Source organism: Talaromyces proteolyticus, assembly GCF_021365285.1.
Source record: "Talaromyces proteolyticus strain PMI_201 chromosome Unknown BGW36scaffold_2, whole genome shotgun sequence".
NCBI classification, from domain to species: Eukaryota; Fungi; Ascomycota; class Eurotiomycetes; order Eurotiales; family Trichocomaceae; genus Talaromyces; species Talaromyces proteolyticus.
This window is the reverse complement of record NW_025764278.1, coordinates 1,906,892-1,932,281: the sequence shown is the minus strand read 5'-3', so window position 1 is coordinate 1,932,281 and position 25,390 is coordinate 1,906,892. Positions and strand designations below refer to the sequence as shown.

General features: G+C 47.9%; 10 protein-coding genes across 10 annotated transcripts; 5 read left to right on the top strand and 5 right to left on the bottom strand.

Annotated features, from left to right (window-relative positions):
* Positions 1 to 96: 96 nt before the first annotated feature.
* BGW36DRAFT_369932 (aminoalcoholphosphotransferase) lies at positions 97 to 2,117 on the bottom strand. Its single transcript, XM_046215186.1, has 7 exons — positions 1,743 to 2,117; positions 1,657 to 1,666; positions 1,435 to 1,592; positions 1,329 to 1,375; positions 1,185 to 1,280; positions 473 to 1,137; positions 97 to 422 (listed from the first exon to the last, which is right to left on the bottom strand). Exons 1-7 carry the CDS (start codon positions 1,880 to 1,882, stop codon positions 297 to 299), a joined length of 1,242 nt encoding a protein of 413 aa, XP_046076769.1. The 5' UTR covers positions 1,883 to 2,117; the 3' UTR covers positions 97 to 296.
* A 1,024-nt stretch (positions 2,118 to 3,141) lies between these two features.
* BGW36DRAFT_278426 (uncharacterized protein) lies at positions 3,142 to 3,759 on the bottom strand (the record flags this gene model as incomplete). Its single annotated transcript, XM_046210204.1, has 1 exon — positions 3,142 to 3,759. A coding segment is annotated over one exon (618 nt), but the record flags the coding sequence as incomplete, so codon positions are not given.
* A 1,780-nt stretch (positions 3,760 to 5,539) lies between these two features.
* Positions 5,540 to 7,920, top strand: BGW36DRAFT_423297 (uncharacterized protein; the record flags this gene model as incomplete). Its single annotated transcript, XM_046219818.1, has 6 exons — positions 5,540 to 5,676; positions 5,753 to 5,956; positions 6,023 to 6,207; positions 6,275 to 6,692; positions 6,749 to 7,161; positions 7,220 to 7,920. 6 exons carry the CDS (start codon positions 5,540 to 5,542, stop codon positions 7,918 to 7,920), a joined length of 2,058 nt encoding a protein of 685 aa, XP_046076767.1.
* A 925-nt stretch (positions 7,921 to 8,845) lies between these two features.
* Positions 8,846 to 10,826, bottom strand: BGW36DRAFT_369925 (NIPSNAP1 protein). The gene is made up of 3 exons (XM_046215185.1): positions 10,143 to 10,826; positions 9,715 to 10,017; positions 8,846 to 9,665 (listed from the first exon to the last, which is right to left on the bottom strand). The coding sequence occupies exons 1-3, from the start codon at positions 10,381 to 10,383 to the stop codon at positions 9,181 to 9,183; spliced, it is 1,029 nt and encodes a 342-aa protein (XP_046076766.1). The 5' UTR covers positions 10,384 to 10,826; the 3' UTR covers positions 8,846 to 9,180.
* Positions 10,827 to 11,011: 185 nt separating this feature from the next.
* Positions 11,012 to 12,302, top strand: BGW36DRAFT_91571 (putative pyridoxamine phosphate oxidase). The gene is made up of 2 exons (XM_046222699.1): positions 11,012 to 11,499; positions 11,557 to 12,302. Exons 1-2 carry the CDS (start codon positions 11,383 to 11,385, stop codon positions 12,154 to 12,156), a joined length of 717 nt encoding a protein of 238 aa, XP_046076765.1. The 5' UTR covers positions 11,012 to 11,382; the 3' UTR covers positions 12,157 to 12,302.
* Positions 12,303 to 12,448: 146 nt separating this feature from the next.
* On the top strand, positions 12,449 to 13,426 carry BGW36DRAFT_423294 (uncharacterized protein; the record flags this gene model as incomplete). The annotated part of the gene is made up of 1 exon (XM_046219817.1): positions 12,449 to 13,426. The coding sequence occupies one exon, from the start codon at positions 12,449 to 12,451 to the stop codon at positions 13,424 to 13,426; it is 978 nt and encodes a 325-aa protein (XP_046076764.1).
* Positions 13,427 to 13,498: 72 nt separating this feature from the next.
* BGW36DRAFT_369919 (Rho GTPase Rho3) lies at positions 13,499 to 15,163 on the bottom strand. The gene is made up of 8 exons (XM_046215184.1): positions 14,830 to 15,163; positions 14,712 to 14,762; positions 14,635 to 14,652; positions 14,556 to 14,572; positions 14,489 to 14,503; positions 14,315 to 14,436; positions 14,065 to 14,266; positions 13,499 to 14,003 (listed from the first exon to the last, which is right to left on the bottom strand). Exons 1-8 carry the CDS (start codon positions 14,892 to 14,894, stop codon positions 13,888 to 13,890), a joined length of 606 nt encoding a protein of 201 aa, XP_046076763.1. The 5' UTR covers positions 14,895 to 15,163; the 3' UTR covers positions 13,499 to 13,887.
* On the bottom strand, positions 15,156 to 16,769 carry BGW36DRAFT_369918 (Pre-mRNA splicing factor-domain-containing protein). Its single transcript, XM_046215183.1, has one exon. It carries the CDS (start codon positions 16,647 to 16,649, stop codon positions 15,486 to 15,488), a length of 1,164 nt encoding a protein of 387 aa, XP_046076762.1. The 5' UTR covers positions 16,650 to 16,769; the 3' UTR covers positions 15,156 to 15,485.
* A 257-nt stretch (positions 16,770 to 17,026) lies between these two features.
* Positions 17,027 to 18,670, top strand: BGW36DRAFT_393996 (putative COP9 signalosome subunit 2; the record flags this gene model as incomplete). The annotated part of the gene is made up of 4 exons (XM_046217869.1): positions 17,027 to 17,067; positions 17,117 to 17,275; positions 17,327 to 17,387; positions 17,438 to 18,670. 4 exons carry the CDS (start codon positions 17,027 to 17,029, stop codon positions 18,668 to 18,670), a joined length of 1,494 nt encoding a protein of 497 aa, XP_046076761.1.
* Positions 18,671 to 22,318: 3,648 nt separating this feature from the next.
* Positions 22,319 to 24,491, top strand: BGW36DRAFT_91266 (putative ubiquitin thiolesterase). The gene is made up of 7 exons (XM_046222698.1): positions 22,319 to 22,870; positions 22,925 to 23,011; positions 23,061 to 23,124; positions 23,174 to 23,439; positions 23,503 to 23,774; positions 23,832 to 24,254; positions 24,303 to 24,491. The coding sequence occupies exons 1-7, from the start codon at positions 22,556 to 22,558 to the stop codon at positions 24,382 to 24,384; spliced, it is 1,509 nt and encodes a 502-aa protein (XP_046076760.1). The 5' UTR covers positions 22,319 to 22,555; the 3' UTR covers positions 24,385 to 24,491.
* Positions 24,492 to 25,390: the final 899 nt, after the last annotated feature.

Genomic DNA, 25,390 nt, shown 5'->3' with positions numbered 1-25,390 from the left:
CCGGCCCCGGCGGTCCTCGGCCAATCAGAGGGCATTCCCAGGATGAGGAATCATGAATCATGATTCATCAGTAAACAATAATTGAGCCAATTCCATGTGTTATATGTGTATATATATGTAAATGCATGAAGAGATTATTTATTAAGATAAAACTAGATGTTACAGTCTGGTATAAGTCCCTCCGTAGTCGGATTGCAGCACAGTTGCATCGATTGTCGTAAATCGTGGTTGAGAACTAATTAGCAATTAAGTGGTTTGCGACTATAAGTTAAGTCGTCGAGTTGGCAAGTCAAGGCCTAAGAGTGCTTCTTCACGTGGCTATTGGTGTGCCCGTTGCTGCGCTCTTGGCCTTCAGTGTACGGGTGCTTGATAGTCAAGCACCAAATGTCCAGATAGTCACAAATCGTCACAATCACCGTATGCTAGAGAATGTGTCAGCTGCACAGTCCAGGAATTTACGCGGCATACATACAACAAAGCTGGAATATACGCCAATTGCAATACCCAGGGTGGTAAACAGGAAGGCAATCTGGTAGATCCCGTCTCCAAGCGCACTAGGCCAAAGGCCGAGATACGGGCCTAGACTATCAACCACTGCTACGGCCAATGGCCAGACGAGTATATTACCCATAGGGAAAGAGGTTTTTAGAAGATGGGCGGTGATCATTTGGCCGACGGAATAGGCATTGACGATGCCGGCATAGAGCACAAATGGAACCAAATGGTTTTCCAAAATGTTCGGTTGGAGATAAAGATAGGCTGGGAAAAGCACCCACATTTTCGCGAGAGGGAAGAGACCTAGCAGCGGTGTGATCGGGCTCTCTCCGCGCTTGCGACGGGCGTCCATGACATTGATAATGCTGGATCCTGTTGCGAAAAACAGAACCAGGGCACCGTAGACCATGTACCAGGAGGTGAAAGGCAATTCGTAGATGGTGTCAGGAAGGAAGTCGGGTTTGCCAACACCGACAGTTTCCAACATCGGGCGATGCCAGAAACTGCCGCCGCCCATGTACGCTGTGAACAGAAATACTGAGCAAAGAGTGAGGATGCCCTCGACTGGGCCAGAAACGATTCCGAGGGTCAGAATATGAGTGAAGTATTCATCCCAGGTTTGGACGTAGAAGGTCATGGCGGCTTAACAGTCAGTATACTGATAGCAATCGATAAAGTGCTGCCCATACCTCCCCATAAAGTAAGTACCGTCTCCCATGACTGACCCAAGTTCATTGCAGCGGCAAAGATCAGGACACCCAAAACCGTGTTGCAAGCATCGACACCTGACATAATTAATACGAGCCACTAGAAAAGCCTTAGGTACAACTTACCGTGATCAAATAGTTCACCTAGAGGACCGCTTTGCTTGGTTCGACGACTATATTATGCTCCCTCATTAGCGGATATGTCAACCGCCTTGCAGAACGTTGTACGCACGCTTGCATTCCGTCCACGGCATCGAATGTCTGGTACAGAAACAATCCAATCGCCCAGCTAACATATACCCACGGCGGACAGTCTTGATCCAGAGTGGGATTATAGTAGAGCATTGTGAGGAAGTTCAAAACAACGAAACCGAAGCCAGTCAGAGTGATCTGAGATTCGCCGTACGTCAGTAACTGTAACACTACTATAGGGTTCGGCGGGAGAATGACTCACGAGGTTGGGTCTATGAAAAGGGTTTCCAAATTAGCCAAATACGATCAAAATTTCAATTCCTTGCAAGAAAATGTGTGAATACTCACGCCATGTTCATCGGAAATAAACCAATAACAAAGTTATTGTAAAACGGCTTGAGAATATACCGACTGACCAACGAATGGTCGACACCGGAATATTTGTATTCTCGAAGTTTTGGGAGGTCATTTTGGCGTATCCAAGTCATTGCTTTTGATGTGTCGCGAGACTGGTTTCGTGCACAAAGGACAGCAAAGCTTCGCCGGAGGATAGGGGTGCGTCGAGATTTTCAAAATGGATACAACACGCTATATATTCGAAAATTCAAAAAATATTCCAGTGAAAGAGACGCTGATAGAAAGGGAATAATTCGCAATGGAAAAGCGCAGCAAGGCTCTTGTTGACCGCGCGGTGTCAAAATCAATGCCGGTTTTTTTCTAATTGCGCGTGGAGAAACGCAGACCAAGAATGCGACGTCATCAGCCGGCCCGTTCTGGTTTGATTGGCCAGCCGGCATATACTCTGTGCCTGAACCTGAACACCGCAAATAACAAATTAAAACAACGCCGTTACAAATACTAATTGGTGTCAATTTTTTTGTGGCCTATGACTACCTCAGATCATGTCGATTTACAGCAACGGACAGGATAACGCGGATTTACCCGTGGCTATTTTCTTGCATGACAAGATAGGACAGATTATTCATTACACTCGGTATCTTCACTTGTCCGACGTAGGCCATCAAAAATCGAAGCCTGACCATATCTCAATGCATACTTACCGGGCTTGTAATGAAACAGCTTGGGAGAGAAGAGAAGAGAAGAGGAGGAAGATAGGGAGAGAGGAGGGAATATAACCAGCTCCTCCTGGCGAGAGCGAGGGAAAGAGCGATGTTCTCTTCCTCGCAAGCAGGCATTAGGAAGGTGCATGGCTAGTCATCCGCAACAGGCGTACTCCAGCCTTACGTACTTGAAAATAGCATTTCTAGTCATTCACTACTGGGGACCGCCTGCCTGTCATGCTTTCAATTACGCACAGGAGAAAACAGGGTCTAACGCATTACAGAATAGCAATCACATTCAACCCACAGCTATGGTGATAGTCATCAGGTGACAGTCAACACCCAGCCCCTATCCACGACACATATTCAAATCGTTCATTGAGCTGCTTTTGACGCGGAACGGCTTCAAATGCCGTCTCAGTATGTTGATACCATACGTTATCCGCTTGGTCCATAGCTTTGCCGAAGAATCTCTCAGCGATCAAGATGTAAAAGGGGTAATCATATCTTTTCAGGAATTTCCATCGGGCACCGGATATTGTTGTCTGACACCATAAGCAAGACATTCGGTCTTTCGAAATATTCCACTTCTGACCATCAATGACCTGAGATAGCTCATATCCAAGTTGGCGCCGGTATATTGCATGTTGATATTCGAGATTTTGCATATGTCGGTAAAGACTCCGATGGGGACATGGTAACATGGTATCGTGGAAGAGCATGCGTGGACGTTTAGTATCCGCGATTGTGTACTTAGTCTCCACAACGAAGTTCTCGCACTCTTCAAGTTTCAAACTAACTTCGCACTTTAGACTTGCAGTTTTCGTCTCAGTAGCATATGAATGCAAACACTGATGGCGCCCAGCAGAACCGAAAAACTCAAAAAAGCCATCATGAATCCTGTAGGGCTCTACTCGCCTCTCTGGTGATGATAATATTTTCGTGAGCTTCCTCTTGTCCCGAAACGTCATATCCATACAAGGACATAGATGAACAATTCCAACAAGAGGTCCATAAATACATGTTCGTTTCGAAGCGGGAGTTTTGAGATCCTTAGAAGAAAATTCGTGCGAGGGATGGAGCCTGAAGCAACCAAAGCAACATCGCCAGTACGAGTTCTCCAGTCTCTGAAGAAGCCTCCACCGATCAGTGCGGCGCTTATTGGCGCTTAATCTGGCATCATATGGAAATGCCGGAAGCGCTTTGCAATCTCTGAACTTTGGTAGCTGTTGTAAGGTTGCCGATTCGTCAAGGTGGTGCAGTAATGATTTGCAAGTTAGGGCAAGACACAGGTGATCGATATCAGGCAGGTATTTTACAATCTCGAGCACAAGTTCAGTTGGCAAATCTCGAAATCCAGTTTCCAGTCTCTTTCGGCATTTCCACGGCCACCAAGATATGATCGAAGACATTTTGTTCTGGGTTTGTTAGAGAAAGGTGATAATGATATGCGACCACAAGACGAAAACCAATGCCGGCTGGATTTGTGCAGGTTGTAGGCCATTAAATGTTAGCTTCTGTAAACGTGTTAAGAGCATATGTCAGTGAATGAGATTAATCGACATCTGGAGGCCCGTTGACGTAAATGATTGGTGTCTGCGTCATCTAGTATGTCAGAATATTTGGCGCTAACGGTTTTGGGGATAGGTTGATCAACTGCGCCAAAACACCCGGCCAAAGTTTCCGGCTGAAAATCACAATCCCAATATGAATAGGCGCAAGAAATTATTTCGATGGGTCATGCATATGTTTTTTGGGAGTGGATTTACACCTAAAGGGAGTTGACCCGCCAGAAAGAAGACCCGAGGGCAGTGGGGTTGTTCTAGATGTAATCGTTGTAATTGTTAGCCAAGCTAGCACAAGCCCTAGAGCAATAGATAGTACTGGCCTAAGAACTGTAGAGGGCAATATTAAATATCTATTATGAATACGTTGCAAACAGATATGAGAATAACAAGATAAATTTCTTTTTAATCTATTAATTTCTATATTATACAATAAGATAATTAGCTTTTTCTCATATAAGAGATAAATTGATAATTAAAGAGATAATCCACAGTTATTTAGATCTAATATCTATTTAATAAGTAATTCCTTTTCAAATTCTAACAATTTATATCTATTAATATACACAGTAGTTTCCTCTAAAATTTCCCTTGCCTTGGATGAAAATGATCATCTCCCAAAGACATTAATATTTTTAGCCCGTTGTGGTCCGCGTCTTCAGAATGGAATTCCGAATGCCCATATGGGTAGACCAATAGTTGTGATCATTGCCTCAAATTGAGCCGTCGTTCCAAGTCCAGAGCCCCTATAGAATAGGCGCAAGATAGCTACGTGGCAGGCTGAAGGGAAGCAGCTAATCTCGATGTATAAAAACGTATAGATTATAAAAGGTGTAAATTAGGTCTAGCGGCAACGGGCCGAGAGCTAAAAGCTAAAGCAAAACGCCAAGCTAAAGCAAAACGCCATGCCAAAAATTGACATTCCTCATTTTTCAATACGCTACCCCTGATGACAAATATTAGTGTAAATTGGCATATATATGCGTCTTGATAGGTGAGTTCTTTGCAAGTCAGGCTTGTATCTCAATCCAATCGAATTTTCCACTAAACTCAATCTGTTCTAACGCTTAAAAAGTCCGACACGTCGTTTTGGCCTCGTGGTTGGCATTCTTTTCTTTTCTTTTTTTCCCTCCAGCTGAACAGGGATAATTAGCTTGGACGTGCATCATCAGCTTTGGCCCTGTTGGCGTCGAACCAGTCGCCGCTTGGACCACACTCCTCATCGTGGATCGACCAATCCTGTCAAATAGATATGACTAAATTTTACTTTGATGAAGGCCACTATTGTTATTTTAGCATGGTGAGGCTGAAGAACGTCGGCGAATGTACTAAAAGCAGACTGGTTTGCTCAGTTTCGATTCTGAACAAGGCTAAACGACCGACTTTTCGACAGACAGGTCGCACGTAGCATTGCGGGCTGTGACTATAAACAAGAAGATTTTCATCTCGAGATTAATTAGTTAATACTGACAATCGTCGAGAAACTGGGGTTCACTGAAATGCCTGATACAACATCCTCATGTCGGCCACGGAACGACAAACGCCTCCCTCAGGTGCTAGCACCACCTCCGTAGATTGGACCAGCCCTACGAACAGCAATACGAAGCCGAATACCCACACCCATGAGGACGACATACCCCTCTTGCCCTTAGAAGTGTTAGTCCAATTACTCCTTCGCATGCTATAGTAATGCCAGACCAAATAGATGGCAATCTAAACCGCTGCCATACAGAGTCGCCGAGGTTCAACATCGACGCAACGACACCCAACCGGGCCAGTCCGGCCTGATCAAAATAATTCAGGAGGCGAAGCAGGTCGATGAGCATGCTGCTGGTGAGGACAAGGTTCGCTTAAGTGCGCGGCCTCTGTCACGAGAATGGCTGAAATTGATGCTGAGTCTGGGCATCAGGGTGATTCAAATCGCCATCATTGCCGTGTACGTTTGCTCTTTTTGCCTTTTATGAAACCAGACGTTTTGTATCCTTTTATTGACGGTCAACAGCGTGTTCTATATCGGAGGCAAGCAACAAGCCTTCAACCTCAGCGATGATCAAGTGATGCGGGGTATCATGGTGTCAGTTGACGCCCAACTGGCTGTGTTTGGTGTCGCTAACAAGATTCTCGATTACCTCATGGACATGGCATTGGATCATGCCGTCTCGGTAACGTTGACTCTGTGGATGGCTTGTAAGTCTGTTTCTATTTCCAGATTCCCTATGTCACTCCACTTACTCACGATGGGTTATTGTCAAAGGCTCCATCAGCGATCACTACGCTGGTATCAAAGTCGATGATTTCTCTATAAAAGAAGAGCTTTCCAAGCCGTGGATTGCAGGATGGGCTTTCATCCAACGCTGGCGCAAAGATGGCTTCCGGTTTACCTCCCTCGGACGTGGAATGCTCTGTCTGGCTGTTTCCCTCGCGGTCGTGCTGCAGGGAGCTGGAGTCAACACCATCGGCATGCCAAAGGCCCGGTGGTCGCCCTCTTACTATGGCGGCGTTCCAGATTCGTCTCAGACTCTGATATTGCCTCTCATGCGTATGCTTAACGCCAATGTTGATGCGATCTGGACTCAAGCTGCCGCGATGAGCGCCGACCCAGACCCGAACGCAATCGGACAGATCGTCGCAGCTCTAGAGGCTTCTATGACTTTCACCGGTCTCTCGGGGTTGTGAGTATCATACTCTCGGTTTTAGCGTTAGAAGAAATCTGACTAATATCTGACAGGAGAAATGCCATGAACAGCGACCCAACGAAGCCCGGTTGGTACGAGGTGTATAAGTCGTCAGGCAGCTATATCACGAGCATCCAGGTTCCGACAAACACTTCTCAAAGGAGCATCCAAACCGTTTCCATGCAGTTCGGTGGTATCACCGCTATCTGGCAGTCGCAAACAATATACGGGAATCAATGGGCTCGTGGTTCGACCGGTTATACAGGCAACCTCAATTTGACCTTGCCTTTTCTCCAGACTGAATGCGTTCCAAGCACAAACTTGACAGCAACGGCCAACGACACGATGATTGCCCAGCATCCAGTCGATATGAATTCCAGTGACGCTACAATTCGGGTTTTGGTCGGGGCATCCGGGAATTTCACGGGAGCCAACTGCAGTGTGACCTTCCGACAAGGACTCTTTCGTAAGTGACTGCTCCGCTGCTAAACAGAATAACCAACTGACTGAAGCTTTGAACACAGCGGTCGCTGTCTGGATTGTGGACAACGCAGCTCCAGATGCCTCGCTAGTCAACTACAACAATCCGTGGTGGCTCGCCAATGATCCGCTGAACCCACCCACGTATCTATTCCCACCGACCAAGAACGACACGGCCTTCGCTGCGAATCTGGCCGATCTCTTCAACGGGATTGCCCCCAATCTGATGGGTCTTGTTCAGCGCGGACCCAGTCTGACGGATCATATGGTTGCGCTCTCGCGACAATTTGTCGCCCTCAATCGGACCGCCTGGGATTCTGACGCGGCAGGAATGACGCCTGTCATCGGGACACTGCTAAGCCAGACCCTGACCACGGCCACCTGGAAGGAAGAAGCCGATCCCGAGGGTGCCACCGTGACCAGTGCCCCTATTACATGGCAGGGCTACGGATCTAGTCCGCGGCTCCTCTGGGAATGGACCATCGCGCTCGCGCTAGGAGTGGTTCTGGTCGTGGCCGTGTGGGACATTTTCCTGATTCTGTATTACCATCTATCCGAACCACCTGTGAGGGATACCGGGGGTCTGTGGTTACGAAAACCGGAGGGCATTCAGGAATCGAAGATTGAGGAGACGTTTGAGAAGGTCTACTATTTACGGGAGACGGATCGAGAGGTCTTTATTACGGTGGACAAACAAGGTGGGAAGGTTCTGAAGCCGGATGTTGAGTATACATGGCGTCATTGATATCCTTTGCTCCTACATGGAGGGTGGAGTTTTCAAAGCATAGCATTGCAAGGAGTCTATGGACGAGACGAAGGAAGACAAAATTTGTTCAGTCAAAAATAGAGGATCGATAGCGGTTTCTTTCTTATCATAAAAGGCAGAAGGATAGAGTCTTGGATATCCGAGAAATGCGACTTGAAGGTATCATCCAAAAAGCTCACTGTGTTGGAGAAACTTGAATGAGGGATTTGCAAACATGGAGAATGACTGATGGCGACGACTTCGTCTTGCATCGAGTGCATTATGATGGGAAACGACTCCACTCTCAGGCCAGATCCAAGCGTCACTCTAGAAGAGATAAATGAGGTCCTAGACCAGCTTGCCGGTGTCGGCTTTTCTTTCAGTGGAACTGAAGGGGACGGACAGATCTCAAAGATCAGTTCGGGCATAATAACACGCTTGTGAGCATCTTTCGCCATGTACATAGCTCGGAGGAAAAGTGGATGGTTCTGATGATATTGAACTGCTGGCGAAGCTAGAGGAGCTCGACGGTCGACTGAATGGGGCGAGGTCAGCACTCTTAAAAAAAGTAACTTTATTGTCATCTTATATCCTCTCTCTATAGTATATTTTAATAACATCTGAATATCATTATCTATTAAATTATATCAACACCATAAATAAGCAATAGAATTAGCATATATTGTGATAGAATGGAACAAGCGAGCAACTAATTCTTCTTGTATGAACATGATTTTCTTCTGCATTGTTGCTCCTGGAAGACATAATCTGGCTTACAATTTATATGTAATTCCTTGATTTAATCTGATTTGACCGTCGTACTCATGTTGGGAACCATATTCTTGGTGTTCCTTGGGCCTGCGATCCGGTTGGTATTGTCAACTGGTATATGTAACTTACGGTAAGGAGTTTCAATCGATATGTAGAATTTTGAATGAGATGTAGATAAAATTGAGATCGGGCTGTCGCCATAACAATGATTACCATGTTGACAATCGATTACATAAATAGCTGAACTCTTATTCTCTTTCGCGAGGACCACTACACATTGGGAGGTAGGTCTAGCTCTACTTTGTTCGAGTATTTATGATATGAATTACATTGACACAGGAAATATTTCCGGTCGAGTAGCGTGCAGGATGCAGTTAGCCTTTCTTAGCAAACAGTGTACTGATATACCAGAATATCTGCCTTGCAGATGATAATTTGTACATGTCAAAAGGCGTAGAATATCGGTAGTCTGACAGATCAATGGCAGGCTCAACCCACCGGGCTCCAAGGCATCGGGATCAAGATCCTGCTTTGCATCGACTGAATGAGTGGTACCGTTCGGTGAACAGTGTCGGCCCAGCCCTCAATTCCCCATGACTGTTCGCGACGAATCTTCCTTTCCTCCAAGTTTGCGAATTGCCAAAGATGATGCACTGTGTTCAGATCACCGATTTGCACAAACCAGGCGCCCACGCCTTCCATCACCTCCCGACGGGCCTTGAGTCCTTGGCGCCAGTGAGTCTCCCACTCCAGCAGGTTACCAGGATGGAGAGTGTATGAGCGCAATTCGAAAAGACCGCCTAGACTGCGTGGCGGCGTCGTTGGCCAGAATGAAAACTCCTGCATGAGTGACGTCTTTTTGCTTTTGATCAAGTTCTTCAGCTTCTTGTCAAAATCTCGAAACTCTGGGTGTTGTGAGATAGAGTGCAGGGACTCGTGGTAGCCCGTGTAGCGCTGATATTCCCAAATATGTACTATCCAGGATGTCAGCGATGATCGCCAGTAGAACTGTATATTACATACTGAATGTATCGTTGTCTCCAACCTGGGTGCGCCAGCTTCCCACCAGGTTGACTTTGTTCTCTTCTAGCGAGGCCATCTTCGGGTACCATTTTCCAACAAGCTCTACATACTCCTCGACCTTGTCCGGCTTGACTTCGTGGAAGACAATGGAATGGACATATTTACCCCGGGCCAGCACCTGTGAGAATGAGCGCTCGATGTCCTTGTCAAATACCTGCCCTTCCTTGGTGCCGTAGATCAACGAAGAAAGAGCCCCTCGCTTTGCACTGCTTTCGCTCGCGGCATCTAATTGCAGTTGTTCTTCTGTAGACAGTCAGATAACGAAACCAATTAATCAAAACAACAGCAAGCAGCCACTTCAATGAAGCAGACAATTCACCACTCGCATTGCTCACCATCGGAGCAGTGGGAGTCCAAGGAAAACTCACGGGCACGGTCACGACGGGGATTCGGAACAGACGAATTGGCAGACTGACTCTCTTGCTCTTCTTTCTTCTTCCGGGCTAACTCTAGATTCTCACGGAATTCCTTCTGCCGCTGGTCGAACTCGACAGCATTTTCAGGAGTGATATCACGGATGGAGGGGGAGCGATAGGAGGTGGAGGAAGTGGTAAAGGGGCGTAGGGCGGCGAATGCGGGGAAGGCGCGGATAGCCCGCGATGGCAACATGCTGTTGGTCTGGACTGCGGACGCGCCAGAAACGAACAGAAGGAAGCTGATCTTGGGATAGAAAGTGCAAAGAGTAGAAAGGAAGAAGACAAGAGGGGTCTCAGCAGTGGTCGAGGGCAGCTGAGGTGGTCAGGAGCGTACCAGAGAGGGGTGAGAGACGGTAGCAAGAAGCAAGCAGAGCAGAGAGCAGTTGCAGTTGGCAGTAGCAGTAGAGCACAAAGTCCGGGGTAAGGCTTAAGCAACGGCTGGTAGATCCAGTAATAGGTGAATCTGGGTTAGGTTGTTTGGGTCGAGCTGGTGATTGGCCGCAGAGGGATGGATCAGCCAATGGCGGCAGCAAGAATGTCACGTCGCAGTTGGTGGTGTAGCAGTACGGTCCAAGCGGGCAGGTCGAGGAACTGGACTGGGGGAGATGCAAGAGGAGAAGAGGAGAGGGGAGGAAGAGGAGGAGGAGGAGAGCTGCAGGACGGAAGCGGTGCTTGCCACCACTGACTACTGCCTGCCGGGGGAGCTCCACCTCACTAGTCTCACTAAACAAGGCACGCCGGGCAGTCTGCACACTGGCGATTCCGGGGAAGCTCTGGCCTCGCAGGACGCGTTGATCATTTAAACATTACTATCCGTGATTTCATGATCCCCAAGATGCGCACGACAGAGGAACTACCGTGCCATTCACACTACTCGCTGCTCACTACTCGCTCCCTGGCAATTATTGGCTGCTGCCCAACAGCGAGGGACTGAATACAGGCAGGATCAGATGACGTCGTGGCGGTGGGCCAACCACAGCCAAGAGCCCGGCCCCAGTCCAACTTGCAACTGGTGATGTACCACTGCCATCCAGCCCGCCTCGATCGGCAGCGAGCTTCATCACGGCCACGTCTTGGTGGAATAATGGAATAAATCATCTGTACCCCCGAGAAGTTGAGCTACCCTTATTACAATATCATTCTTATCCCTGGCCTGTCTACCTGGTCGACCTAGTCTCTTCTCTCTCGCGCCATGGCCGACACCACCAATCCCCCCCTCAGCTACGAGGCGTCGGCCACCACTACCCATCCGTACGTGGGCACCACGCTGCCGCCCGAAGTCATCACCTGTCTCAAGAACTCGCGATACGTACGCCGCTCAATTGCGCCTGTCTTCATTCTAGGATGCGTACTGACCTATACATAGCTGCACTTGGCAACATGTGACGGCCTCACCCCACACGTCTCGCTCATGTCCTATACCTATCTCCCCAGCACGCCATTCGATGTCTACCCCAGTATCATCATGACTACGAATCCCTCATCACGGAAAACGCTCAATCTGCAAGGGAATCCGCGCGTCTCGCTGCTTGTCCACGACTGGGTCTCCCACCGGCCGCCCACTCGCCCCCCGAACGGCCGTGACGGCTCCCCTCCACCTGCCGCAACTCGATCCTCGCTCGCAAGCCTTTTGCTCAATTTAAATACAAGTGCCTTGTCGAGTATCTCTACCACAATAACCGGTACGGCGCGGTTCTTGGAATCGGGCTCCGAGGAGGAGGAGTGGTGCAAGAATCAACATCTAGAGAACAACACATTTGTGGCTGCGCCCGGTGAGGAAATCCCATTCGCACAGCGCCGTGGCAGTGGAGTTGCAGAGACCCCCATGATCGATGATAATAGCCGTGTTGTGGTTGTGCAGGTGCGAGAAGGGCGTATTGCAGATTGGAAGGGCGGGGTCCGAGATTGGCAGTTACTGAGAGAGGGTGAAGCGCTTCATGGGGGGATCAATGGGGTGTCCTCTTAGTATCTAAAAGCTATTTGATTAAACAAACTATATGCAGGGTAGAAAACTATGTGAATGGCGTGAATACAACATTTATTGCAGTATCATGAATCGTGACCGTAAATCACGTGCCATGTAGCTTTAACGGAGCTCGCCCTATGGCGTCACCTCGCAGCAAGCTTCACCCGACAGCAACCAGCGAATAATACGCCAACGAACGAGATCACTTGCAGAATCACCTATATAGACATACCTCACCATCTACCCGCTCGTAATTTGCAATACCCACCCGTCAATTGCGCGGTGCACCGCTATGCGTCTCGCCCACCTGCATATCCCCGGAATAACCTCATTCACGACGGTCTCGAAAATCCAACAATCGCTCGCTCTCGGCCACCTCGCACACAAAAAGGCCATTTCCCTCCCTTCCACAAAGCAATCTGTTCTACACTCCTCAATATCCCCTTCCCCCGCCGCCAACTCTCCTCCTAACACCCCTCCCGATCCGGCCATCATCACCTTCACGCCTAACCCAGTCTACACCACCGGCCGCCGTGATCTGCCACCATCAAACACCTCCTCTCCCTTCGATCCCCAGCCCTCTGGAGAACTTTCCCTCCCACCTTCCCTCGAGCCAATCCGCTCGTTACTAGCCGGCGATGCGAACCATCAGCCTGTCGCAGAATACCATCCGACCCTGCGCGGTGGCCAGACTACCTACCACGGCCCCGGCCAATTAGTCGCATACACAATCCTCGACCTGCGGCGCCTGGGCTTGTCGCCACGCTGTCATATACGTTTACTCGAGAACTCGGTCATCGATGTCCTCGCCGAGTACGGAGTTCGGGGCTTCGTCACCGAGGATCCGGGAGTATGGGTTGGGAGTGATAATACAAATAATAAGGGAAATAACAATGATAATAATAATAAAGATACCTCTACTGCAAAAAAGATTACGGCCGTCGGCGTCCATCTCCGCCGCCATATTAGCTCCTATGGAATCGGTCTGAATGTTACGCAGGAACCGATGTGGTTCTTCAAACAGATCGTCGCGTGTGGACTTGAAGGCCGCGAGGCGACCAGTTTGGAAGGCCAGGGGGTGCAGCCTGCGAAATTGCAGATGGATGATGTTGCGAATAAGTTTGTGAGCGCGTTTGTGAATAGATTAAGAACGGACTTTGCGGCCGAAGGTAGGGAAGGGGTGGATGAGGTTTATAAGATTGGGTTGGAGGATCTAATTGCGTTGGAGAAGGAGAGTGGGAGCACGTATACAGATCAGCTGAGTAGTTGATACGAAGATAAAATAAGTTACAGACTAGACTACATGTGTGGTATATATGCAGAATCAAATAGTTGATAGAAACAACGTCGCTGACAAATCTCCTCCATAACATTGATTAATATAATTAGACAGAGCATCATGTTCTTCTGCTCAGATAGTAAAGTAAACGTGATCAGCTAAATGCAGACACTGAATAAGTCATTCGTGGTGGGATATCAAATCATATCGCGACGGTGGTGAAAACCCCAACTCCAAATGCTGAATAAGTAACCAAACTAATACTCTTGTCGAAGAGACGTCGGTAGATGAGAAATATAAGAAGAAAAAATCAGTCGAGTCATGGTTTGTTTTCGAATGTTGTGGGTGTTCAACCATGTCGTAAGAATGTTCATGAATGGAAGGGTATGAAAAAGTTGTAGATTAGAACGAGTGGTCGTGAGTTGCAGGTGGAATAGGCGTCAAAGTATCAATCACATAATAATGCATCCACTGCTGGTGCTTCCACCGGCTGGTTTCACCTCGAGCGCGACTTTGGCCGCTTCGTAGAAAGTTTCGCGGATACCACGATTTTGCACTGCTGAGCATTCTATTTATTATATGTTAGCAAGTCTCGCTCCAGGGATTGAAATTAAGAACTAGTCTCGAACCAAGATATTTCACAGCGCCAACCTCCTTGGCCTTAGCAAGGCCCTCGTCAAAAGCAACGGCATCCGGGTTCTCATTTTGCTCTTCGTCCTTTCGCAAGTCACATTTTAGTGCTGTCAGCACCAGTTTCACGCCGGGACAGTTTTCGTGGATTTCAGCCATCCATTTGGACGAGACATTTTCAAAGGAATCCCTGTTGTCAACCTTCACGACATTAGACAGTATTTTCAACCAATGAACGTGCCGACGTACACTAAAACAAAGCATTATAACGTGGGTATCCTCGTACGAAAGAGCGCGGAGGCGGTCGAATTCTTCTTGTCCGGCGGTATCCCACAGCGACAACTCCATGTGAACATTATCGACGAAGATATCTTCAGACGTCAGTCTAGATCTCGGCGAGCGAGGACGAGAATGGGAAAGTACCGTGAACATAGTTTTCTAAAAAATCGTTAGTATGCACCACCATCAGCATTCCTGCGTATAAACTCACCAAAAACAGTAGGTTCGCTGGTAAAACCAAGGCATGTCAGCACCAAAACCCGTCAATAATCGCAAAGAAGCAGGCTTACTAAACAGTAGGGAAAAACCTATAAGCACAAGCAGTCAGTACAAGGCGCTTCTTTGGGTAATTCAATACAGGACTAACCCCCTGGTAAACACATTCAAAGCCGAGGTCTTGCCGCAAGCACCGTCCCCTCTAGAAACACCTGCATTAGTCGCGCAGCCTTTGTTTTACTGGGTGGTGTGAATGTGACTAAACCTACAGCAGAACCATCTTCCGCTGGACGACTTTCTGGCGCCCGCATAGCTGCATAATGCTAGATACCATGGAAAACCTCGGTGCTGTCCAACTTGGGGGCGACGGTGGTGGTCTGGCGTTTCGAGACGAAGGCGGAAGGCAAAACAGGAGCTTGCTGGCGGTACGAGACGAAATGCAGTCAAAACAATAACACCACGATGGAAATGGTATAGGGAGTTTTATAAATATATCTCATATATATCGTCTGCAGCGCTTCGGACATATAGTCGTCGTCAACAGTCGCAGCAGCAGTGCAAAAAGGAGGGGGTCGCTATAATTGAACAGATTAGCAGTAAACCAGCGCAAGTGCTAGTGGATTTCTGGCGCGGCAGCAGATGTCATCGCGCAACTTCCGCGATGGGGCTGGCCCAGACAGGCATGTCGATCGATGTCACTTGCTAATTAGATTGAGTAGCTACACAACCAGTGCTTGGCAATCAGATGGATTGATAGATTTGAAAATTATATGAAAATTAGTATGTTGATAACATTATGGAATATATCCAACGCAATTTGGTATCTCTCTGCATTGCAAATGCATTCTTGTCTTGAACCCACAACTCGTGCAACTGCCAAAACGCGCCGGTCATCTGAACATTGTAGCCTATATGTTTAAAAAAATCAGTACGCTTCCTGCTCCTTTTCGATATTACGCCTGCCGCGCTGGAGCCGTTCAGAAAGGTCTAGATCTCCAGCACGCTTGTTGACGCCCGACAAGAATGACCCCTTACCCCCGCCTTTACTCGTCCTAGCCCTGGCTGCTTCGTCTGCTTCACGCTCAGCTTCCTCCCGAGCATCCACAGCTGCTAGCCGCTCAGCTCGCATTTTGTCCAAGTCGCTCGCATTTTGCTGCATTGCCACCAACTTGGCTTCGCGGTCTTCAGTCGTTGAGTTTGAGTTCGAAGGTTGCGACTCGCGGTGAGATGGTGTTGGTCGCTGGTTGCGATGCCAGCTTTGTCGCTTGTCGTCTCTATCGCGTCGAGGCGAACGGTCGCGATGCGATGACTGTGGAGAGTACGATCTGCGCCGATCACGACGATATGGAGATCGGTCACGGCGGGACCCGTTCCTGGATGGTGATGGTGACCTTCTGGACCGACTTTCTCTGACAGGAGACCGAGTTCTGGAAGTGCTGATTGAGCGATCCCGACGACGCTTGTATCGCTGAGAGTCCTCATCATCATGTCTTCTCGAGCGATGTCGAGACCGTCTGTCGTCATCGTCTCGGTGTCGGTGTCGGTGGCGATGATGCCTGCGCTCCTTATCTGACGACCCATTTTCAGCCCCCGAGGCCCTGAGTAGCTGTCTTCGTCGGACAGGATCATTCATCATAGCCTCGAAGGCGGCTTGTTCTTGTTTCTTAATGGCCAACATCGGGTCCTCTCGAATCTTCGCTGCCGTGTCTCGGGCAGTGTTCGCATTTTGTATCGACATGAACGCATCCTCATTCGCGGATTTCTCCAGCTTCTGATTTTCTGTGCCCTTAATCAGCCCATCAATGCGACGCTTTCCCAGTAGATAACCCTCCATTTCCTCCGTAGTTCCGAGTTGGCCGTTTGACGGACCAGCGTACATCCAGTCAACCCGGTTCGCTCGTTTTTTGCCGCCAGCGGCTTCTTGGAGCTCTTGGATTTCTTGTAACTGTCGTTCTTCCTGGCGCTCACGCATCATCTGGTCGATACGTTTGCGCTCCTCGAGCGCCTTTTTCTCTGCTAGCCATGTTTTCTCCTGGTTCTTTTGGAGAACCGGATTCCAGCTCTTCTTCAAGTTCAAATCGCCACCCATGGTGAGAGATGCGGCGAGCCGATATAATGGCTGATTTGGGCAATTGAAAAGCGAATGGAATTATTGTGCTGTATGCAGCAACAAAGTGAGACGTAGTTGATGAATCTCGGGAATCGTGATGAGATTGACACAGGATTATTTCTGGTGGCGGGAGCGACAAAAAGGGTTGGCAGGCGCTAACGGTACTAGCGCGGGGAGGTTCCCCAGTCTTAGCCAGATAAGCCCGGCAGCGGCCTGCACTATCGACAGCAACAAACATCCAATACCTGTTTAATGATTCAGACCACACGCCATTCTTTGCCAGAATCATTCTTACTTGTCCCGCTTACTGAGATATCGAATCCCATTCCAGCTTCCTGTTGAGGTAAAGTTCGACCATGTCGGACGACGATGATTTCATGCAGGACTCCGACGAGGAGTAAGCTCCAACTCTGGATCTGTTGTTTGTGCGGTATTGACTGGCCTAGGTATGACTTCGAATACGAGGGCTCCGACGAAGACGATTCAGGGGATATCGGCATAGAGAATAAGTACTACAACGCGAAACAGATAAAAACAGACAACCCAGAAGAAGCCATAGATGAGTTCCTTGGGGTGCCTGCGCTGGAACAAGACAAAGGCGACTGGTAAGTCGGAGTTGAATTTCTACACAGTACAAATCTGACACTCTTGCGAAGGGGGTTCAAAGGGTTGAAACAAGCAATAAAGCTGGAGTTCAAGCTTGAACGATACGATGACGTGGGTAATCTCAGGCGGAGCTGGAACGTCATCACACTGACACGCCTTAGGCTATCGAACATTATCGCGAGCTCTTGACTTACGTGAAATCGGCTGTAACACGGAATTATTCAGAAAAATCAATTAATAATATGCTGGATTATATTGAGAAGGGTTCAGATGACGAAAAGGCTTATCACTGCATGGAAGAGTTCTATCGGTTAACACTCAAATCCTTCCAGAGCACAAATAATGAACGGCTATGGTTGAAGACGAATATCAAGCTGGCAAGGCTATGGCTGGATCGAAAGGAGTTCGCTCAGCTCACGAAAAAGCTACGAGAATTGCATCGCGCATGCCAACGGGAGGACGGCTCTGATGACCCCAGCAAAGGAACTTACTCCCTCGAAGTGTATGCATTGGAGATCCAGATGTATGCAGAGACGAAGAACAACAAACGACTCAAAGCGCTATATGAACGCGCATTGCGAGTACGATCCGCTGTTCCACACCCGAAGATTATGGGAATCATTCGCGAGTGTGGAGGCAAAATGCATATGAGTGAGGAGAACTGGGAACAGGCACAGAGCGATTTCTTCGAGTCGTTCCGCAACTACGACGAAGCGGGCTCTATACAGCGGATCCAAGTCCTCAAATACCTGGTTCTTACTACGATGCTTATGAAATCCGACATCAATCCATTCGACTCCCAAGAGACAAAACCATACAAAAACGACCCGCGTATATCGGCGATGACTGACCTTGTAGATGCCTATCAAAGAGACGATGTCCATGCATACGAGGAAATTCTGCAGAATAACCAGGACGTCTTGGCCGACCCATTCATTGCAGAGAATATCGATGAAGTCAGTCGTAATATGCGCACCAAAGCAGTTCTCAAGCTGATCGCGCCTTACACACGATTTACACTGAGCTTTATCTCAAAGCAAATCAAGATCTCGATCCCGGAGGTGCAGGAGATCCTGGGCTTCTTGATCATGGACAGGAAACTGAATGCACAGATTGACCAAGCTAGTGCCACAGTCATAGTGGATAGGACCAGCGATTTAGATCGTTTGCAAGCCCTTCGAGAATGGTCTTCGGCACTGAACTCACTTTGGCGCACGGCATTGAACGAGGGCGAGGGCTTCAAGGTGGACGAGGCGGCACTTGCGCAGATGGGAGCCTCCGCTTCGTCTTCATCTCCCTACACAGCATCGTTCGGCGACGAAACTCGGGCAGGCTTCGGCAAAGGCCGCGCCTGGAGGGGCAAGGCGGGACTGGGGCGCGGAAGTGGCTATTAGGGAGTAGAGAATCGTTTCGCTTAGGCGGTGGGCGACGAAGGATCCGCTGCCGCTATGCTGAGGATCTCGCGGTTTCAAGTTAAATACGTTCAGGTAGCAGTCAGGCCGTAAGCGGACTTGATCGGGTATAAGCATATATCATTATCCTACCACCACAATTAGGTCTGTAGTGACTAGGTAGCCAAGTCTTATCAACCAAGCGTTATAGTAACCACATATGTACCTCTCACCATGTAAAGCCATGTGCATATCACCAATTGGTGTTTTTCTCCGGAACGTCGTGCGTATCGTGCTGCAGATTGGCCTATCAAGGAGGCGTATAACGCAGGCCGCGGCAGTTCCTGTGGTATCCAACCAGTCGGGGCTTTTTCAATGCTCTCTGAGAGCACTAGCTAGTAAGTGGTGGCTCATGACTGGTCTATGGTTGTGGGTTCTGGAGAGCACCTGCATTCTTATAATTTTAGTAGCCATACAAAAAAAAAAATAGGATTGTATGCTGCCAGCGGTCAGGACGGGCCGGCTTCTCCACCGCGCGCTGGAGCTAGGGGCGGCCCGCTCAGGGCTAACGCTTACAGGTTACACTGATTGTACCGTCGTCCTCCCCGTCGCTAGGAATTATTTTGACCGATTATTGAGAAACTATGTAAAGTATGAATAACTACGAGTATGGGGGTGTTGGGCAGGGAATTTCTCTTGTTTATCGTCTGCTCTAGTCTATTCCAGTGTAGTCTAGGGTAACCATGATTGCCCTACATGGATCCCTCCACCTCGTCCAGAACTTGATTCGCGGCTAGACTATACGAGACTGTATACCTGCGTACGATTAAGACGCGTATAATAATATGTATAATATTACGTATAATGTTTGCTCACTGTCAACATGAGTAACTTAACTCTGGATTCTTTTTACGCACGACCGGGCAATCACACCGGCTTGTAGGATACTTAAATCATTAACTGGCCAGTGTTACACTGATGCGTTTATAGTCAGTCCGATTCACAACAGAGACCGTTCGCCGTGGACCTAGCCTAGCCTAGTCTATTCGCATATTCCTTTTCTAGTTACTCTTTTTATTTTTATTTTTCATTTTTTTTAATTTCGGGTTATTACACTAGTCAAGGGTTTCCTTGTTTTTGAAATTTAAAAATTTTATTCGTTGGGGCCCCGCCATTCCATCACTGCGCTGAGATTAACTTCATGATACTCATGAATATTAGCGTATGTGCGATACTTGCTTTATTTCTAGTTTTTCCTCGGAGATTCTTAGCTCCCCGTTAATAATTGATATCAATAAGAAGGCTGCAAATTGGTGAGATGCAATAACGCCAATGGATATATCAAATTATTATGGATACGGTTCTCTACTCTCGGTGCCGATTTTTACCCGACGCCACATCATGTATGCACTTCATGTAACATTTATTTCGACATAACAGGGAATAAATTAATTGGATGTATGTTGTAATCAACGTAGCTGATTGGGTGTTATGCGCTGCTATATATATATGAAACACTGTTTACATGTGAAGCTTGAAGACGTATTGATATTACAATCAATACGAGATAATGCCAATGTGTGCCGTGATTATGTACGATGCAGCATGTGCCTTTATGCCGAAATTGCTCGTCGACGTCCGGGTTTTGGATCCCCGAGCAAATATGTAGGTGGTCAATGTGGAGAACTGAGGTGCAGCTCTTCCTCCTTTCTTTTTCGGTGCTATATGAATTGAGCATTGATCAGCGAGATTCCTTGCTAGACTTCGTTTCGACTTCCAGCAAGTCGGCCAGACGATCACAACCGGTCAGCCTTGAATTTTCACCTAAATATTAGAATACGGACATGTATCGGTACATGTGTACCGGCTGCAGTGCTGCTAGTAGTTAGTGGTACCAGTACAACCCCGCCTGTTGCCCGCAGCCGGCAACCTGCTCGCTCTTTTAGTTCTCACCGTGGCATTTTTAGCATCAGCGCTGGGAACCCGCCTAGTCTCTTGGCTAGGCTGGTTATTATTATCACAATCTAGTTCTCAAGACATCTAGCGACTACGAGCTGTCGGCACTTCTCATTTCTCATAGTGGATTCTTGTTCTTAACGTCTTTGGGGAATAGTTGTTGGTGATAGCGTTGGGATGAAGAAACGGTTGTTGCTTATTAAGTTATTAGCCTGGTTCTTCTAGCACCAGACCTAGAGTGACGCCCTGAGCGCTGGATCATCGATCGTAGGTAGGGTCTGTGACATGTGGCCTCGCGAGAGCGCGCACAGAGACGGCGACTCGGCTGAACGATCGGGATCTGTTAGAGCCTTGGCCATTGGGACAACTGTTCCGATAGGTGTGACACGGGCGAAGGGCCATGATGGTGTGAAGCAACAGGCTGATCATGATGGCAATATACCCGTCTCACGATTCCAGCCAGCTTATGCTCAGCAGGCAATCAACAGACAACAGCAACATGGTTCCGTGCCAATAACCAAGGACGTCAATAGGCACGTAGCACCCATAGATAGAGATCCAGGAAAAATGCAGTGGCAGCACGTGTGGGGACTAGATAGTTGCGTGTGTTGGCTAGTGATAATATTAAATGGTGGGCACTGCATGGGAAGAGTGATAGAAGAATAGCCTTGTCGCATTAAGTAATTGGTAAGGTAAGGTAAGGAATACGTACTAATAATACGGCTCGGAAGCTGCCCCGATCCCTGTGCTGCACCCAATCATCCCGCGGCTTCCCCGCTTGCGCTTTCGCTTCTCGCATCACCGACTCCAATAATAACAACAGCGACAACAATAACAACAATACTACCGAACGACGGATGCTACCCGCATATCCAGCTGCTTCCTATCGTCCCGTCCACAGATCTCCCTTCCCGGCCCGTCCTCAGCCTGTCACTCCCGCCGCAACCTGGACGAATTGCTGGTAAATCAGCCAGCAGACTGTACTTGGCATTGGCCTGTAGGTGACCCATACACCCTTTTTCAACTCTCTCTTTCTCGTTCTTCTCTCTCTCGTTTTCTGGGTCAATCATCAATCGTCCAGCCTCGACCAAAATCCCTGGATCCTCCACTGCTCACGTCACCCCGCACTCACCCGAGGGCCCCTCCTTCAAAAACCGACAGCCTCGTTCGTCATCTGCATGTTCTTGCACGCTCGCCATCTGACTATAGTAGGCTTCTACTCTCTTATATCCTCTTTGGGCCACTCTTTGTTTTTGTTTTTGCCCCCTCAGACTATATTTTCTCAACTATACTCCCCACGCCCGTTCGTGGTTCGCCTGTGTTTCGGCGTACATCTAACACGCTTGTCCGTATACCGAATAGCTACACCGTGGTCGTGCTGCTGGCATTGTGGAGAGAGATATAGTTTGCCAATACTGTTGAAACCAGCGACAGTCAATTCTGATATTACCTTCTGACACTCGGACTCTAGGTGCACGCCGATTACTGTAATTTCTTCCACGTGAATTCGAATTTCGGACTTGATTGCCCGGAAAAATAATAAGCACTCAACATTTGGAAGAGGATTGGCGTCGAGCCCAACAGCTAGCTGGTCTTGCAATCGGCGGCTTGCGCTGCATGAGCTTTTAGTGCTTCAAAGCGAGACCAATTGAACCAGGCGCCTGGTGCCACTGGGCCCGTTTCGACTTTGCCCACCGGAAGTATTATTCGTACCAAAGAAGATCCATGTCAGCTCCCTCCGCTGATCGGCTACAAGCATAACGGCTGTTACTTGAACCCTGGTCCGTCTAGCCTTCCCCACAGGCTTGCTTTTTCTGCATGTCGGAGTCCCGCGGTGATAAGAGAGCTATTCGGTCCTGTTAAGATGCTTCTCTAATGTTTGTGCCCGTCTATTCTTGCTTCTCAAAATTGTTGTCTTCGTGAACTGACTGAATGACAATGCCGTCGGTAGCAATCCATCGTTTTAGAACATTGGAGCCGAAAATACACCATCTTTGTGATGCCGTGAACATCGCAGACAATTTATTTAACCACGCTAGTCTATACGGTCACTTCCTGCAGACTGACTACACGTCAAACTTTGATGGTAATACAAGCTCAAACTCACACGATACAAACTACGACCCACCACCTTTGATAAACCTCTCTGTTGCGCCAAATTCTAGATTTTCCACTATGGAGCCTCTATCTCGAGAAGAACTGGAACGTTTCCAGAAACTCTCAAATGAATATGAACCCGACGTACAGGTTGGTTGATATTGAACATAAATCCACCTTGCTGAGGCTGACTACTGGTAACAGGGCCCTTTAGTTTCCGCAAAACAAACCAGCCGAACAATTGCTGCTGAATACTCAAACGCCGACCCAACATATGTCACCAAAACAAATGTATGTGCCGCCACGCCGACTTGTTATTTGAAGGTCTGACTTGTTCTAGGCTCTTGCGGTAACGCATCCTTTTACACGAGTAATGAAGGGAGATGGGAATTGTGGATGGAGAGGTATGGAACAAGACCATGTCAGTTGGAAAATCACGCTTATTTGGCTTAGCGGTTGCATTTGGCTACTTTGAAAACCTCTTTATTCTCCGCGATACAGTAAAAGTTCAACAAGAACTCGCTCGAATCAAGTCTATGAACAGCATGCTCGACCAAGTGGGACATCAAGAATATCTGTATGAGACTTTTGTGGATGCTACGGTGGAGACCTTTAATCAAGTCATTGACTCGATAAATAAAGGCGTGCCCGATGAAACCTTCTTGGTGAACATCTTCAACGACTTTAACGAGTCTATGTCTATTATCACACATTTCAGGGTGGGCCAGCCTTGCATTTCGACATTCGGGATATGATAACTAACACAATTGGATTGATCATAGCTTCTCACTAGCTCTTGGATGAAAATTAATCACGTCCGATACCAAGCATTCCTCTCCACCCCTCTCGATCAATATTGCGCTACTCAAATCGAACCTACAAAATCCGAGATTGATGAAGTTGGACTACAGGCACTTGTAGATGGAGTCATCGAACAGTCCGGTATTGCTGTCGAGATTCTCTATCTGGACCGGAGTCAGGGCGATGCAGTTACTCCGCATCTTTTGTCGCCAAGCAGACAAACCTCTGCGACCATCAAGCTCTTATATCGCCCGTACGTCTTGAGTCATACCTTTAATATGATTGAGCTGAGTACTGACTTGTGAGTTAGCGGCCATTACGATATTTTGTACTCGGCAGAGCCCACTATCCATATGTCACCTGTGGTGAATTATCAATATGGAATGTCAATGAATTACACCCCATGGGATGAAGGAGCGCTGCCTTTTGATGTCAACCCGCATCTCATGTCGATTCCGGGGTTGATGATGGACCCATCTCCGTATACTCCTACGTCGAGCTCCATGTTGCCGCCGTCTTCGCAAGGTTACATGCCATCGCCTCCACAGCACGACTATTATTCTCCATCCATGAGTCCTTCAGTGCCGACCACCGTGTCTTCTCCTACTCCTTCAACTCTTCCACTAAGCCCGGTCCAAAACAAATCGAACGATGGACCTCAGATTAGACTGAATCCACTTGTGATGAAACAAAACCTTAGCCACTCGCTTCCAGTTACCACTCCCTTTAAGAAGTAAGTAATTAATGCTCCTCAACGCCATTCGCAGACTAACATTCGCAGCAGCTCCCCGTACAATCAAGCACACTTTCTCAACTCAGACTTCGAGCCGATCCATTGGGAACCAAATGAAGGACGTAAGTAGGATATTAGTTACGATGATCACCCGAACATCGAAGCTCAATTTTCATGGGCACATTATTTGCGAACATCTATCACTCGATCGAGCTGTCTGGCGGTATGGTAATTATGACACATTACGATCTGGTCTTCTTCATGACGCACACATTTTATTGTTTGCTAGCATGGCTCTTGATATTACAGCGATTGAGCCGTTTCTCGTTTACCGCATTTGTTAGATGTACGAGCTTTCGCTGTACCCTCAAGAATGCCTATTATTTCACATCTTGATATTCTCTTTCAAATTTTTTATTTCGCATGGCGGTCCCGTGAGTTTGTCTTTGCGCGTCCCATTGTTCTGTTATGTATGGATGAAAGATCTTGCCGGTTTGCCGAGCAGCCGGGCTAACAAGCCATCTTCTGGATGACCAACTTGTTATTTGAGACAGGAGAGATGGGAATGAGAAGATATGGGCAACAAGGTATTTTCAACTTCACAGCCAGTCACATTCGCAGACGTAGGCTAGCTATTTCGAAAGGCAGGAGCTACATTGAATTCTCTCGCTAGGGTTAGTTTACAAACGTCGGTGTTGTGCTTGTCTGACGGTGATTTCTCACATTGAGCCATTGATAGGATAACATACGAGTCCTATTCTGTTTATAACCGGCGTGCTGAGAATTTAGACTACATGTAGCAATGCTTGATAACAAGGGGATGGTCTTTTATGTAGAACATATCAATTTATTCTTCGAGATGACGTTACAGGTAAGTGAGACTCTATTATCGGTGTTCATAGGCCGGTTCTCGATACAAAGAGAGAAGTAATACGACGACGACATTTGGCGCCCAGGGACACTTCGCAGTGAGAAATATCAATTAACCCTAGGCAGATTCTTTAATTTTAGACCAGAGGTCCCACACCCTGTGCGTATAGGATTTTGGGGGTTCGTCCAATAAGATTGGTATTACCTGCAAAAGGGCGGCTAGAATGTGATAAGCCTGCATCAAAATGGCGATGTGACACTGTGAC

Coding starts and splice junctions, on each gene's coding strand:
- BGW36DRAFT_369932 (XM_046215186.1), bottom strand. CDS start 1,882: ATGACTTGGATACGCCAAAATGACCTCCCAAAACTTCGAGAATACAAA. Junction 1,281..1,328: donor AGGTGAACTATTTGATCACG/GTAAGTTGTACC, acceptor TAATTATGTCAG/GTGTCGATGCTTGCAACACG. Junction 1,138..1,184: donor GGTACTTACTTTATGGGGAG/GTATGGGCAGCA, acceptor CTGACTGTTAAG/CCGCCATGACCTTCTACGTC.
- BGW36DRAFT_369925 (XM_046215185.1), bottom strand. CDS start 10,383: ATGTTGCCATCGCGGGCTATCCGCGCCTTCCCCGCATTCGCCGCCCTA. Junction 10,018..10,142: donor TCCCCGTCGTGACCGTGCCC/GTGAGTTTTCCT, acceptor GACTGTCTACAG/AAGAACAACTGCAATTAGAT. Junction 9,666..9,714: donor TGGAGACAACGATACATTCA/GTATGTAATATA, acceptor CATCCTGGATAG/TACATATTTGGGAATATCAG.
- BGW36DRAFT_91571 (XM_046222699.1), top strand. CDS start 11,383: ATGGCCGACACCACCAATCCCCCCCTCAGCTACGAGGCGTCGGCCACC. Junction 11,500..11,556: donor GTCTCAAGAACTCGCGATAC/GTACGCCGCTCA, acceptor ACCTATACATAG/CTGCACTTGGCAACATGTGA.
- BGW36DRAFT_369919 (XM_046215184.1), bottom strand. CDS start 14,894: ATGGTATCTAGCATTATGCAGCTATGCGGGCGCCAGAAAGTCGTCCAG. Junction 14,763..14,829: donor CAGCGGAAGATGGTTCTGCT/GTAGGTTTAGTC, acceptor AGGTGTTTCTAG/AGGGGACGGTGCTTGCGGCA. Junction 14,004..14,064: donor TGGCGCTGTGAAATATCTTG/GTTCGAGACTAG, acceptor TATAATAAATAG/AATGCTCAGCAGTGCAAAAT.
- BGW36DRAFT_369918 (XM_046215183.1), bottom strand. CDS start 16,649: ATGGGTGGCGATTTGAACTTGAAGAAGAGCTGGAATCCGGTTCTCCAA.
- BGW36DRAFT_91266 (XM_046222698.1), top strand. CDS start 22,556: ATGACAATGCCGTCGGTAGCAATCCATCGTTTTAGAACATTGGAGCCG. Junction 23,012..23,060: donor CATATGTCACCAAAACAAAT/GTATGTGCCGCC, acceptor GACTTGTTCTAG/GCTCTTGCGGTAACGCATCC. Junction 23,440..23,502: donor CTATTATCACACATTTCAGG/GTGGGCCAGCCT, acceptor GATTGATCATAG/CTTCTCACTAGCTCTTGGAT.